General features: G+C 45.7%; 1 protein-coding gene across 1 annotated transcript in view; it reads left to right on the top strand.

Annotated features, from left to right (window-relative positions):
* The window catches only part of LOC147103101 (glutamate receptor ionotropic, kainate 3-like), a 582,747-nt gene that overhangs the window by 363,941 nt on the left and 203,573 nt on the right, over positions 1-15,233 (top strand). The window contains exon 11 of the mRNA XM_085962417.1: positions 7,852-8,075. Coding sequence (XP_085818543.1) covers positions 7,852-8,075 — 224 coding nt within the window. The remainder of the gene's footprint in view (positions 1-7,851; positions 8,076-15,233) is intronic.

Raw genomic sequence — 15,233 nt, 5'->3', positions numbered from 1 at the left:
TTCCTCCTCTCTCCTCCTCCTCTCTTCCCACCTCCTCTCTTCCCCTCCTCCTCTACTTCCCCTCCTCCTCTCTTCCCCTCCTCCTCTCTTCCCTCCTCTCCTCCCACTCCTCCTCCTCACAACCCTCCTCCTCACTCCTCCTCCTCTCCCACCAACCCTCAACCCCACCACCAACTCTCCCCACCCTCTCACTCAACCCTCCACCTCTCTTCCCCACCACCTCTCATCCCCTCCTCCTTTCTTCCCCTCCTCTTCCCTTCCCCCCTCCTCTCTTCCCCACCTCACATCCCTCTCCCCTCCACCTCTCATCCCTCCTCCTCTCTCCCCACCTCCTCTCTTCCCCTCCTCCTCTCTTCCCCTCCTCCTCTCTTCCCCTCCTCCTCTATCCTCACCTTCCCTCTTCCCCCCTCCTCTCTTCCCCACCTCCTCTCTTCCCCACCTCCTCTCTCCCACCTCCTCTCTTCCCCCCTCTTCTCTTCCCCCTCCTCTCTCCTCCTCCTCTCTTCTCCATCTCCTCTCTTCCCCTCCTCCTCTCTTCCCCCTCCTCCTCTATTCCCCACCTTCCCTCTTCCCCCCTCCTCTCTTCTCCCCTCCTCTCTTCCCCACCTCCTCTCTTCCCTCCTCCTCTCTTCCCCTCCCCCTCTCTTCCCCTCCTCCCCTCTTCCCCACCTCCTCTCTTCCCCACCTTCCCTCTTCTCCCCTCCTCTCTTCCCCCCTCCTCTCTTCCCACCTCCTCTCTTCCCCACCTCCTCTCTTCCCCTCCTCCTCCCTTCCCCTCCTCCCCTCTTCCCCTCCTCCTCTCTTCCCATCCTCCTCTCTTCCCCTCCTCCCCTCTTCCCCTCCTCCTCTCTTCCCCACCTCCTCTCTTCCCCTTCTCCTCTCTCCCCTCCTCCTCTCTTCCCCTCCTCCTCTCTTCCCCACCTCCTCTCTTCCCTCCTCCTCCTCCTCTCTTCCCCTCCTCCTCTCTTCCCCTCCTCCTCTCTTCCCCTCCTCCCCTCTTCCCCTCCTCCTCTCTTCCCCTCCTCCTCTCTTCCCCTCCTCCTCTCTTCCCCTCCTCCTCTCTTCCCCACCCCCTCTCTTCCCCACCTCCTCTCTTCCCCTCCTCCTCCCTTCCCCTCCTCCCCTCTTCCCCTCCTCCTCTCTTCCCCTCCTCCTCTCTTCCCCTCTGTTACCGGCATTCTCGGCAAGGCGAGACCAGCTGTCCGTCTGCCATGGTACTTTGATGTACGGGACAAGAGTGATTATCCCTCCCAAGTTAAGGGAAAGAGTTCTAAAAGAACTGCATGAAGGTCATCTGGGGGGAGTTAAGATGAAAAGTCTTGCTAGGGCTTATGTATGGTGGCCGGGTATTGACCAACAGATAGAGGAGTTGACGAAAAGCTGTGCTGGGTGCCAAAAAGTGCAAAATGCACCTCCGATCGCACCACTACACCCATGGGAATGGCCTTCAGCCCCATGGCAACGCGTACATATTGACTTTGCTGGTCCATTCATGGACTCCATGTTCCTAATTGCGGTGGACGCACATTCCAAATGGCCAGAAGTGATCAAGATGAATACCACTACTTCAGAAAAGACAATTGCGGTGTTAAGAACAATATTCGCAAGGAACGGATTGCCAGAACAGATCTGTTCGGACAACGGACCACAGTTCGTGTCGGAAGAATTCCAAAAATTCTTAAAGAAGAATGGGGTGAAACATTATACCTCTGCCCCATATCATCCGGCGACAAACGGGTTGGCCGAGAGATTTGTCCAAACATTCAAAAGGGCAATAAAGGCCATGAACGATGATCAGATTCCGCTACAGCACAAGGTGGACAATTTTCTAATGGCATATCGAAACGCCACTCATGCAGTGACTAACCAAAGTCCTGCCATGATGTTTTATAACAGGAGGTTGCGGTCCAGGTTGGACTTGTTAAAACCAAATGTGCGGAGGGAAGTGGAAAACAAACAGTTCCGGCATATTAATAACAAGACCACTCGAAGTTTCGACGTAGGACAACCAGTGTTGGCAAGGGGCTATGGAAACGAAAAATGGCAGTCCGGAACAATTCGGGCCAGACAAGGACCTCTGATGTACACAGTAGATATTGGTAACAATGTGATAAGGCGTCATGCGGATCAACTGGTAGAATCGAGAGCAAGGGTCGAACCCATGGTTGCGACAGAGACAACTGTGGAAGACGTTAATGAACCTGAAGCATCTACCTCGGCAGGGAATGTACCTGATGATGATAACACCCAATGCATGGGAGACCAACTAGAGGAGTCACCTCAACAAAAGGAATCAGAGACCACTGAAAGGCGTTATCCAAACCGAATCAGAAGGCCTCCTCAGAGACTGAACCTTTGAACTGTTTATACCTGAAGTTATATATGTTATTATGTTATGTTAAATGGGGATATGACTGTTAAGCTAAAAAGGGAGGATTGTGGTGTATGTAACCTGTTCCACCTTAAGAGAACTTAAGCCTGTTCCACCTTAAGAGATGTACTACTTTCTCTGGCTGCTGTATACGTAATACCGGTGGTGACCACCGGTATATAAGCACTGTGTAGTAATATTGTATTTAGTATAGTCCTGACCTCCAACCAGTAAAGACCTGTTGAACTTTAATCTTGTAGTCTGTGTTAGTAATTACAACTAGAACACACAGACTTAACAAACTCCACTTTCCTGTCCTCTTCCCATAGCCCTTGATTTCCTTCGTACCCAAAAATCTATCGATCTCTGTCTTGAATATAATCAACGACTAAGCATCCACAGCCCTCTGGGGTAGAGAATTCCAAAGATTGACAACCCACAAAGAAAGCCAGGGAAAACAGCCTCTCAGCCTCTGCCCTGTCAAGCCCTCTAAGAATGATATAAGGTGACACACCCTTAAAGCTTCAGTTCATTTTTTCCTAGCTTCGGGAAGTGTGCTCCATATGTTCTTACCTGTCAGACTACAAGCTCAGGAAAAACACAAACATTTTGCTTCAGAAATCTATTATATTTATCCATTTAGTATAGCAGTTTACAATTTTTTTTAAATTGGTTATTTTGTTAGATCTTCAATCAAAACGTCCAGTCCACTGCCTTCTCTTCAGCAGCTCGGCACCATAAATGTCTAAAATGCCTAGACACAGTATGGCATGGTGTGAGATCTATTCATCATTTTCAGTCAGTCTTTGGCATGAGTGCCTTTAATCACCTCAACTCTGCTTACTCGACAATGTATAGACAACTGAACCTTCGAGATGGTAGCCAGCCATTGCGAATTAAACCTGGCTCCAGAAGTCCTTTAACCAGGTATTTAAACTCTTGGTGGGGTGAAATTCGGTGAATTAGCACCCCCGGGGAGCGTTAACGGGACACCAACGAATTACCGCCCGGGTGCGGCGAGATGAATGACTCCTGCGAACTTTGGTGAGAGGTTTGCGGCGGCAGTAAGACTTTGCGCCACGATCTCCTTCGCCCGGAGATCTGCTGCAGGAGGCGTTGATCGGGAGGCCGGGCGCTTCGGGGGTGAAAAGTTAAAGGGGTGGTTGCCGAAGTAAGTATCTAAATTCCTGTAATGTTTCTGCTCAATTTTTTTAAAATTTCTCCTGGGCCGCGATCGATCAGCCCGGCGCTCTGCTGGAGAGTGCATGGGGCTGATCGAGCCGGATCGCGGCCGTCGTCGGGGACCAGCTAACTGGTCCCAATGCAGAGCCTGCAGCGATGGCCCTTCCCTTTAAAGGAGGGAAGGAGCCTCGGATCGCTGCAGCGCTGCACGGCCTATTGTGCAGCGCTGCACCCCTACTGCCCCACCTGCATCCTTTAGCATCCCAGGAAGGAAGTGGAGCGCTTGATTTAGCGCTCCACTTCCGTCGTGGAGCGCTAAAACCCAATTTTTGAAAAGCTGGAAATCATTAGCACCTGGCGCGAAGTTTCCCAGCTTTCAAAAGTTACTGCCCCCAAACGGGGTGATGCTGAATTTCTCCCCCTTGGGCTTTCCCTGTGGTGCAGCCTCGGCCATTTGCTGGGACGAGGGGAGGGGTGGGGAGGTGGTTGCCACCACCTCGCAACTACAGTATGACATGCGGAATGAGGTACCAAATGAAAACCGTATCCCGGGGGTGGAGTGTGGGGGGTTGGGTGGGTGGGGGGGAGAAAGTTAGATTTGCGAGGAATACATACAATACTAGCAATGTAATTTGAAAAGCATATTGCTGATATAGTAGATAACAGCTGAAAAAACTGATCTGCTTGCCTATCAATACATCCTTAATTGTTACAGAATGAATTCACTTCTTATATTCAGCAGCCAGGTCACACGGTGCCTTCATAAATAGCCAGCTGTAATCATTTTCTTCAAAACTGTATTGATTTATATTCATCAGTGACAGATTCAGAAAATATAATCAATAGTGCTTTCTGCAGCGTGTCAGTGAAATATAACACTCTATTGCAACAAATGCAAAAACTTTCTGCGTGAAAGGTAAGTATTGTATTTCATTAGCACTGGGAGCTGTGCAACTGCCTGGGAGCTGTGACTTGGGTCAAGAGAAGCTCACTGAAGCTGAACCTGGACCATCCCAGTGAAAGCGTTGCTTTTCCCTCTGGCTTGATGGGCACAATGCAAATACATGGGGTATACAGCACAGAAATAGGCCATTCGGCGCAACCAGCCCATGCTGGTGTTTATGCTCCACTCGAGCCTCCTCCCGTCTTTCCTCACTAACTCGATCAGTATAACCCTCTATTCCCTTCTCCCTCATATGCTTGTCCAGCCTCCCCTTAAATGCATCTATACTGTTCACTTCAACCACTCCCTGTGGTAGCGAGTTCCACATTCTCACCGCTCTCTGGGTAAAGAAGTTTCTTCTGAATTCCCTATTTGATTTCTTGGTGACTATCTTATATTGATGGCCTCTAGTTTTGCTCTTCCCCACAAGTGGAAACACTCTCTCTGTATCCACTCTATCAAAACCTTTCATAATTTTAAAGACCTCTATTAGGGTCACCCCTCAGCCTTTTTTCAAGCGAAAAGAGACCCAGCCTGTTCATCCTTTCCTGATAGGTATACCGTCACATTTCTGGTATCATCCTTGTAAATCTTCTCTGCACCCTCTCCAGTGCCTCTATATCCTTTTTATAATATGGCGACCAGAATTGTACGCAATACTCCAGGTGGGGTCTAACCAAGATTCGATACAAGTTTAGCATAACTTCACTAATTTTCAATTCCATCCCTCTAGAAATAAACCCTAGTGCCTGGGTTGCTTTTTTTATGGCCATGTTAACCTGTGTCGCTACTTTTAGTGATTTGTGTATTTTTACTCCGAGATCCCTTTGTTCCTCTACCCCACCCAGACTCGCACCCTCCCAGTAATGTGACCTCCCTATTCTTGTGAAACCTCTGTCACTTGTGATGACTCTGACAAATTCCACCATCTCGTCACTGTGCAAGGGCAGATATCAGCAGAACTATTCTGTAGTCATATATCTGAATATAGTTTGTGTTCTGTAATAAATCATCTTCCATATTCTCCCAACCCTTTCTTATGCAGGACCCAACACATCCCATCAGAGCTCAACAACAGAGAGGAAATTGTGGAAGCAGCAGTTATAATTTTTCTCCCTTCAGCAATGAGAAATATGATTGAGATGTTAGTGTCACCTGAGTTGAGGGAAGTGGGGAAGAAAGAGCCTCACAGCTTGTGGAAAATATCAGGGCATAAGGGGGAATTTCTACCCAAAATTCATAAAAATATGCCCTGAATTCAAAAATTTGAATGACGACCAAAAACTCCCATACCTATTAGGGGAACAGAGAAATTGCGTAACCTTAGCGGCAAACTATGTTACAGCTTGCCATAAACAGAGGGACAACCATTAAATCTAAGAAAAGAGTATATACATATTATATGAGTGTATATTTATACACACAGGGATATATCTGTTTATACACTGTATGGATAGATCTGCGTTTATGTGTTCAACCATAAATGTTTTTTTCGGTGCTTTGGCAACATAAGATGTACCTTGTCATGCCAATAAAGCAAATTGAATTGAATTGAGAGAGAGGAAGAGGAGAGAACAGATTTGTGTGACAGAGAGAGAAGAGAGAGAAAGAGAAAAGAGACTGATAGTTACACTCGCCAAGGGCATGAAGGAGTCTCGGAGTTTATAGAATTGATCGATTCAAAGAGAGGTAATGATGCATCCCTTGGAGGCACTGCATCTACACAAAGTCATACAGGTGGGAACTAACGCACGTGACAAGGGGAATTGGTAAGAACAGTCTCAGCAGAGATCCACAGGGTACAGGAAAAAGGACAGAAAATTCAAGTGAGATGCCTATCTCTCGTTTAACAATAACAGAAAATGAAATGCAAGGTCCAAATCACGAGGAAGAGAAAAACTATGGGAATAAATTGATCAGGTCCAAAACATATTTTCAGAACTAAACTTTATGAAACAATAACCCCAAATTCTCACGTTTGTTAATAGTGTGAAATGCAGGGTCAATAAAATGAAAGAGTGATGTGTAGAAAAGGGTAATTGAGAGAGAAAATTTTGAAAACAAAAAGTCAAAAAAAATTAACTTAGTTAAATGTAAAGAAATATATTAAATTAGGCTTCATCTCAGTTAATTTGGCCAGCAAAGAAAGGGGAAGCAGTATGGTGTAAGGAGAATGCATTCTCCTTCCTATCTAAAAATATAATAAATATGTGACATTTAATAATACTCACTGTGACGGTGTTTGAACCAATTGCAGTTTTACTTCATACCATTTCATTATGAACAATATTAGCAGCAAAACAATTCAAACTGATTCTTTCACAATTATAAAATATCTCCAAAAACAGTCCAAACCTTTCTTTAGATTTTTGCATATTGATATTTTGGGTTTATGCAAGTCTGTGAGTTTGTGTCATCAGGATTTAAATACAGTGAGCACTATTGATTATTTTTGAAAAAAATAAATGTTAATGTCATACGGAAATAGGAACAAGCTTGATTATGAGACACAAGGAAGACTAGGTAATGTACTGAACAGCTGAGTGAGAGTGAGTCACAGAGAGAGAAGTGTGTGAAAGGAATAGAGTGTGAAAGGTAGACAAAGATGAGGCAAAGGATGGGAAAGACATACAGAAAGAGTAACAAAAAGAGTTGGAGAGAGATGGAAAAAAGAACGTGTATGGGAGATAAAGTGAGAACACTAGACTGAAAGAAATAAGAGAGCGGGAGACAAGCAGAGAGACAGTAACAGGAAGAGACGTACACAATTGTTGAACAATGCCACAGGAGATCAACTTATTATTTAATAATAACTGGTGGTTTAATAGTTTTGAACCTGGAATCGAGGTCTCTTATTGTGTGAATGGAGGAGGGAAATGTTGGATCCTTCATGCAAAATTCCCTTTGTTTCAAGGCGGGGGATGACGTCTGCTAATGTCTTGGGATCCTTTCTTCAGGAGAGTAGAGCTTGTCCCACTGTTATCAATCTGCAGTGTCTGGTGGGACCACATCTGAGCTATGGTTCCAGATTTCATCTATCTCCCTGTGCTCACCACATTGTGCAGGAGCTCTGATGTATTTTTTACATTCATCCCTCTGTTATCTTGTTCTGGGTGTACTTCTATTACATACATATATTACTGCCAACAACTTGACAGCAGTGTACAGACAAACAATGGAAGCTTTCAATTACAATAAACAGAATGGGATCCTGACAAACTCATAATACATGTCGTTTATGGTCATTTAATGATGTTCCTCAGCATTTCAATTCATCTACGCACTCTTTATTGAAATGTAATTTAAAAATGTGATTAATAAAACTTTAGTTTAAAAAGTGTATTTCTCCCAACAGAAAGCTGACCTCGCTGTTGCTCCATTCACCATCACCTATGCCCGTGAGAAGGTCATTGACTTTTCTAAGCCTTTCATGACATTGGGGATCAGTATTTTGTACCGAAAGTCAAATGGAACAAACGCTGGCGTCTTCTCCTTCCTCAATCCTCTCTCCCCAGATATTTGGATGTACATCTTATTGGCGTATCTTGGTGTCAGTTGTGTGCTGTTTGTCATAGCCAGGTAAGATATGGATGATAGTAACCATTGTGACTGTTCAATCCTCACTTTATATTTATTATTGATTTTTTTTTAATATGGTAATCTGTATAACAGCATAATTGACTTCCTGGGTGAAAATTGCTGCTCCTCAATTTCACTACAAAAGGAAGAATGAATGGATTGGAAGTATGACTGTCTGGGTGCATTAGAAGTGTCAAAGGGCTTACTTTTGGAAACAAGACAACAAAGGTTGATGTTAGTACCTCATTCAGGTGTTTTTTTAATTGCTTAGAGGGTCAGACTGTTGCTGCTGGTCAATTTAGGGAGACAGTGGGGCATTTGATCACCGGTGGCATAATTACATAGAATTTACAGCACAGAAACAGGCCATTCAGCCCAACAGGTCTATGCTGGTGTTTATGCTCCACGCGAGCCTCCTCCCAACCTAATTAATTTTTAATGTATTGAAGAGCAGTTTTCGAGGGACTAGTTGTCTATACTTCAAAGGGCCCAAACAGTCCGTCTGGAATTAACATAATTAGTCAACGCTCTTCAACTTTAACAAATTGGCCTCAGCTATGTGAACATTTTTTGCATCTGGTATGCCTTGCAAACCAGCCCCCCAAAATGCAGCCCATAATTTGATTCTTGGGATCGCTGTGGTCATAATAGAATTAACAGATGTGGATATTGTCTGGCGGTGACTGATCAAGAAATCTGCGCGTGGTGGGGGTGGGGGGGGGAGGGTGCGATTGCTGAAATAAATGTTTGCATCCAATTCTCAACATTGCAGAGGTATTATGTTTCCATTGTTTCCATTGAGGGCATTTCTGTATTCCTTGATGATCTTGGAAGCCTCATAAATCGATGAGCAAATTTGGCTTTATAGATGCCCAAATAATAAGACCTCTGAGGGTTGAATCAAATCAATGTGCTGAAGCAACCCAGATTCACATCTATAACATTTCGACACCTTGTATTGGGGAAGATACCCAGAATCTTTTCTCTCGTTTCCCCCACTGTGTTTGACGGCAATGTTCACTAGGGTATGAGAAAACTTTAATTCGCAGTGAACAGCATTACTCAAGAACCCATGATAGGTGTGGTTTCTAATATACTAGCACTTGTTCACTAAATAAAACTGGTTATCAGTGTGTAGTGTCACGTATTAGGCCGTGTCTGTCTCAAAGAAATTGTCAGCTGTGTGAGCTTTCAATCACTAACATGGATTGGACACTCTCAGCAAACTCAGATTGTAGGTAAGTTAAGAAGTCATTAACATCTTGTAGGGACCATCAGGTTCTTTCAGAAAAGAGATGCAGATTCAGTCTAATTTGACTCACTCCAAATTTGGTATGTTTTTTCTCTGAAGCTAGGTCAGAGCATTTGTTTTTCCTCAAGAATGCAGAGTTATTTTAGTCTGTGAATCTCACATAGAAATTACAACACGTTCAGTCCAGCAAATCCATGTTGATGTTTACTCTCCACGCAAGCTGCAATCATAATCTCATATGCTCGCCCTGTTCCTGTATCTCTTTATTCCACTTTCCACCTGTCTGACCTATTCTTAAATGTTGACATGGTCTCTGCTTCAGTCACTAACTCTGGTCATGCAATTCACATCCTCTCAACTAGCTGTGTATAAAGAGTTTCTCCTGCTCTCTGCCCTAAATCTTTCACATTTAATCATATATTTATGTCCTCTTGTTCATTGTTCTTGTCCATTCACATAACTGGAAACAGTTTTATTTAATCTGTCCCATCACTTCGTAATTTTAAACATCTCTATCAAATCACTTCATGATCTTTTCTGTTCTAATGAAAACAACTCCAAGACAATAAAAAGTACAATAAAAAGTTTTGTGTTTTGCATAGGGTTCCCTTTTGCTTTCTGATTGGACACTGCTAGATTGTAGAACTAGAGGAATAAGCATCAATGACAGTCACCATAGCACTAACTGTTACCACAGCATGTGGGAGACTGGAGTGGCTGGGGCAATGGCAGTGGGAGGGGATGAGCATTGGGTTCCTAACTTGATACGTGCCAGGAGATCATTGGGCTGCAGTGGATGCACGTTCATCCTGGGCCTCAGTAAGATACCACGATAAACATCAGAAACCAAGTCCCATGGGCAAGTTTAACTGCCCACCTGCCTGGTTACAACTGAGCGGGCAGGTTTAAAATTGCCCCTTGGGCTTTTCCTCTTGTCCTCCTCTTCATAAGGCACTGATTCATATTGGAATAGGGTTCCATGGGCATCAGCTGCCTCTACTGCATCTCACCAAGTGGTCCTTCTTCATGTGTGAGTCTAGTCAGTGTGTGTTGGGAACGCTCTGACACCTCCTCTTACCTCCCCTGGACCATGACCCCACTACCAAATATCAAACCATCATTTCCCAGACTGTCACTGACCTCATCTCCTCTGGAGAACTTCCCTCCACGGCCACCAACCTCATCGTCCCCCAGCCCTGCACAGCCCGCTTCTATCTCCTTTCCAAGATCCACAAACAGGATTGCCTTGGTAGACCCATCGTTTCAGCCTGCACTTGCCCCACAGAACTGATTTCTTCCTATCTCGATTCTATTTTTAATCCCCTTGTCCAGTCTCTTCCCGCCTACATCTGCGACTCTTCCGACGCCCTCCGCCACTTTAACAGTTTCCAGTTTCCTGGCCCCAACTGTCTCCTTTTCACTGGACGTCTAATCCCTCTACACCTCCATCCCCCACTAGGACGGCCTGAGGGCGGTCTGCTTCTTCCTTGAACAGTGGCCCAACCAGTTCCCTTCCACCGCCACCCTCCTTCGCCTGGCTGAACTTGTTCTCACATTGAACAACTTCTCTTTTGACACCACTCACTTCCTCCAAATTAAAGGTGTTGCTATGGGAACCCGCATGGGCCCTAGCTATGCCTGCCTTTTCACGGGATATGTGGAACATTCTTTGTTCCAGTCCTACTCAGGTCCCTTCCCTCACCTCTTTTTCTGATACATTGATGACTGTAGTGGTGCCGTTCCTGCTCTCATCCTGAACTAGAAAATTTCATTCACTTCGCTTCTAATTTCCACCCTACCCTCACCTTCACATGGTCTATCTCCGACACTTCCCTTCCCTTCCTCGACTTCTCTGTCACCATTTCTGGGGATAGGCTATCGACAAACGTCCACTATAAGCCGACTGACTCCCACAGCTACCTGGACTACACTTCCTCCCATCCCGCTTCCTGTAAGGACTCTATTCCATTCTCCGAGTTTCTCCGTCTCCGTCGCACCTGTTCTGACGATGCCACCTTCCATACTAGTGCTTCCGATATGTCTTCCTTTTTCCTCAACTGAGGATTCCCCTCTACCATGGTTGACGTGGCCTCAACCGTGTCCATTCTATTTCCCGTATTTCTGCTCTCACCCATTCCCTCCCTCCCAAAACCATGATAGGGTTTGCCTTGTCCTCACTGTTCACCCCACCAGCCTACACATTCAACGGATCATCCTCCGCCATTTCCGCCACCTCCAGCATGATCCCACCACCAAACACATCTTCTCCTCCCCATCCCTTTCAGCATTCTGAAGGGACCGCTCCCTCCGCAACACCTTGGTCCACTCCTCAATCACCTCCCACACCCCCTCCCCTCCCCACGGCATCTTCCTGTGCAAGCGCAGGAGATGCAATACCTGCCCTTTTACCTCCTCCCTTCCCACCGTCCAGGGCCCCAAACACTCCTTCCAGGTGAAACAGTGATTTACTTGTACTTCTTGCAATTTAGTATACTGTATTCGCTGCTCACGATGCGGTCTCCTCTACATTGGGGAGACCAAACGCAGATTGGGTGACCACTTTGCAGAACACCTCCATTCAGTCCGTAAGCATGACCCCGAGCTTCTGGTCGCCTGTCACTTTAATTCTCCGTTCTACTCCCACTCTGACCTCTCTGTCCTCAGCCTCTTGCACTGTTTCAACGAAGCTCAACGTAAACTCAAGGAACAGCACCTCATCTTTCGAATAGGCCCTTTACAGCCTTCTGGACTCAACATCGAGTTCGACAATTTCAGACCAGAACCTCTGCCCCTATTTTTTCACATGGCAGCTGTTGATGATTCTGCCATTCCCATTTACACCTCTTCTAGACTCATCTTTTGTTCCTTTACCTGTCCCATTACCATCTCCTTTTGCTTTGTACTATCATACCTTTTGTCATTTAATCTCTCTTGCCTTCCACCCTATCGCTGACCTTCCCTTTTGTTCTTTCCTCCCCTCCTCTTTTTCCCTGCCCCTGCACCTGTTTAAAACCTGTTCGATCTCCAGCTTTTTCCAGTTCTGATTAAAAGGTCATCGACCTGAAACGTTACCTCTGTTTCTCTCTCCACAGATGCTGCCTGACCTGCTGAGTATTTCCCAGCATTTTCTGTTTTTATTTCAGATTCCCAGCCTCTGCAGTATTTTGCTTTTGCGTTGGGGCTGGGGTGGGGGCATTACAATCTGAACACAGTCCTGTCCTCACCTGATGTCTACACACACACACACACACACACACACACACACACACACACGCGCACACGCACACGCACGCACGCACGCACGCACGCACGCACACACACACATATTCCAGCAGATCAGTAATCGAGGATGGGAAACTTGGTTGATTTTTCCCCCCTTCCCTTCCACAGCTTAAGGTGCTGAAAGCAATGATGCCCCCTACCCTCCTACCCTTCTCCCACCCCTCCACCCACCCCCTGTGCTGCCAAGCTGATAGAAACCAACTACTTCCACACAGGCCATGGGACCTTCATAATTTGTTGGTCTCGGTCCCGTATTGGGCAGTGCATTTACTAACCAATTTGTTGAGCGAGCCCTAATCATCACTTTAATTAATTGTAAACGAGGTACGGGAAGTAAAACTCCAATGTGATTTTAACTTATGCAATCTACTACTACCCCTTCAAATCCTCAGGACATCTCAGGTAGTGTCAGGGTTAACAGTTAGCATCACTGAGGCCTGTGTTGACTGATCTTGGAGGCTTGCCGTCTCACCCTTGATATTAACATATTTGTAATGTAGACAAGTCCGTGCAGACTGTACTACCAGTCATTCATTCCTCTTAAACAGTTTATCATAAACGTATTATATTTCAATATAACAGTGATCAAAGTATCAGAGACAAAAGAACTCCCAGGCTCATCTGGATTCCCTCCTCCTGCTGTCATTATTGACTGTCTCTGCCAGGATATGATAGAGTCTTATCTGTGTGCAATTTAATACTTACACACAGATAGTTGTAATAAGGCAGATGACAAAGCTGATGTACGGTATCTACAGTAATTGGATTGTGGCAGTGCCTCTACAATCAAAGATAAGAGCACAGAAAAGGAAAGATAAGAAAAATATCCAACTCAGAACTAATTAAAAGTATGGCTTCATATTAATAATCTGGGTTCCGACAGTTGACTTTTTGTACACTCGGTTGGGTGGCATTTAACTAAAGGGAGCTTTGATTGGGTGATGCTGTGGGTTAGAAACTTTCATCTCTGGGATCTGACTGGAGGAATGAAAGTTCTTCTGGTTTGGTTTATGATAATTGCCGATGATTACCTCTAAGGGAATGTTAAAATTCTCTGCTCTTTGAATCATAGTGGGAATGTTAACCCCCCAAAACCGGGTTGGGGGTCAGGTGGGAGGTTTTATTATTTAAAATGTGAATCCCGACCCGCAACCCGCCCTCAACCCGCCCACTTCTGGGTTTAGCCAGGGCAGGGTGGGGAGTGGGCAGCCAACTCGCTCCCAGGAGGCGGGTTGGTACTTTAAATATTATAATGAGGCTGGAAGCCTCCGATTTACTTTGTGTGCAGGTTTAACTGTGGCTGGCCGGGGATCCCGGGCCTCAGGTTTCACAGCAACTGCAGCGAGGTGAGGACAGCCTCAGGGAGCAACCCTTGTGGGCTGAGAGGAGCATTCCTGCTCCTCCCAACCCCTCCCCCCCACAAGCTCCCCCACCATCAGCCAACTCCCTATACAACCTCCTGGAGGATTGGACCCCCTCCAGGGATCGGAACCCCACCCCGGGGTCAGGGATTGGACCCCGCACCTACCTGTGTTTACCTGTCCAGCGTTCCCCGCTCAACTGGAAGCCAGCCTGTCAATCAGGCTGACATTCCGAGCGGGGAACCTGCCCTTTACATCGCACGCACGTTGTGGGGAGTTAAAACTCCACAGCGAGCGAGAAACCCAAGCTTCTGGGTTTTCCACACTCTACCGCCACCCCCGCTCCGGGTGGGTCAAAAACATAAAACTCCGGCCTAATCACCAGTAAAAACCAGTAACCAGAGCAGAACTTCAGCTAAACTAACTGAGGGAAATGTGAATATGAAAAGAACAAGCCAAGTCTGAAAGCTGAACATGGGCAGTGGTACAATGAATCTGGAAAGGATTCACCTCATGTGGCAAGGAATCAAGCAGGGGAGTTTGGGCTAGCCCAGATAGTCAGTCAGCTTGAACATAGGACCGAAAGATGGGAGAGGAACAATCCCAATCCATTAAATGATTATGTTAAACTTTCTCATCACCCTTTGGGGAGTTTTGGTAGTCAGAAATCATCATAGGGCTTTTAAAACTCTACATTGCAGAACTGACCAAACCATCGTCTTCAAATTTTGCAATTTGAATATTAGTTTATGAATGCTTAATGCAATCATATGAAATCCTTCTCTGTGCTATTTCAAAGGAGGTATTAACCCATTTTAAATGTGTTAGTGCCTTCATTAGATGTCAATGAATCATGTTAAGCATTCATATGTTATTTTAAAAGGTTAATTTTAAGGCACAGATGCCTAAAGTGGAGTTCAACATGAACTTGATGTAAAATTCAGTTTTATAAATTCCATGCTGCCAGGCCCATAGTTCTTGTCTCTATGTGTCTGCTGCAAGACCGGCTCGAGACCATTTCATATCCCTTCTTGTGTCTCACGTCACAGAGGGCTGCTTTCACATACCAGGCCTGGACTACAGACTTTGGAATCTGACTTTTGCAATAGGTTTGTTATTATTCATGGCCTTTGGCATGTAGTAAGCTTCTAATATCCGAAAGGATTGCTGAAGCATTGCTGGAGAAGCGTGTTGGATACTGGGCTGTGGCAGTAGATTGTTTTAAAGGGAAAGATTCCTCCTCAGTTGTGTAATGTCCATGCC

The sequence above is a fragment of the Somniosus microcephalus genome, chromosome 20 (genome assembly GCF_052327205.1).
Source record: "Somniosus microcephalus isolate GS21.2 chromosome 20, FLI_Smic_1.0, whole genome shotgun sequence".
Taxonomy (NCBI): domain Eukaryota; kingdom Metazoa; phylum Chordata; class Chondrichthyes; order Squaliformes; family Somniosidae; genus Somniosus; species Somniosus microcephalus.
The sequence above is the reverse complement of the archived record's forward strand: the minus strand, read 5'-3'. Positions and strand labels throughout refer to the sequence as shown.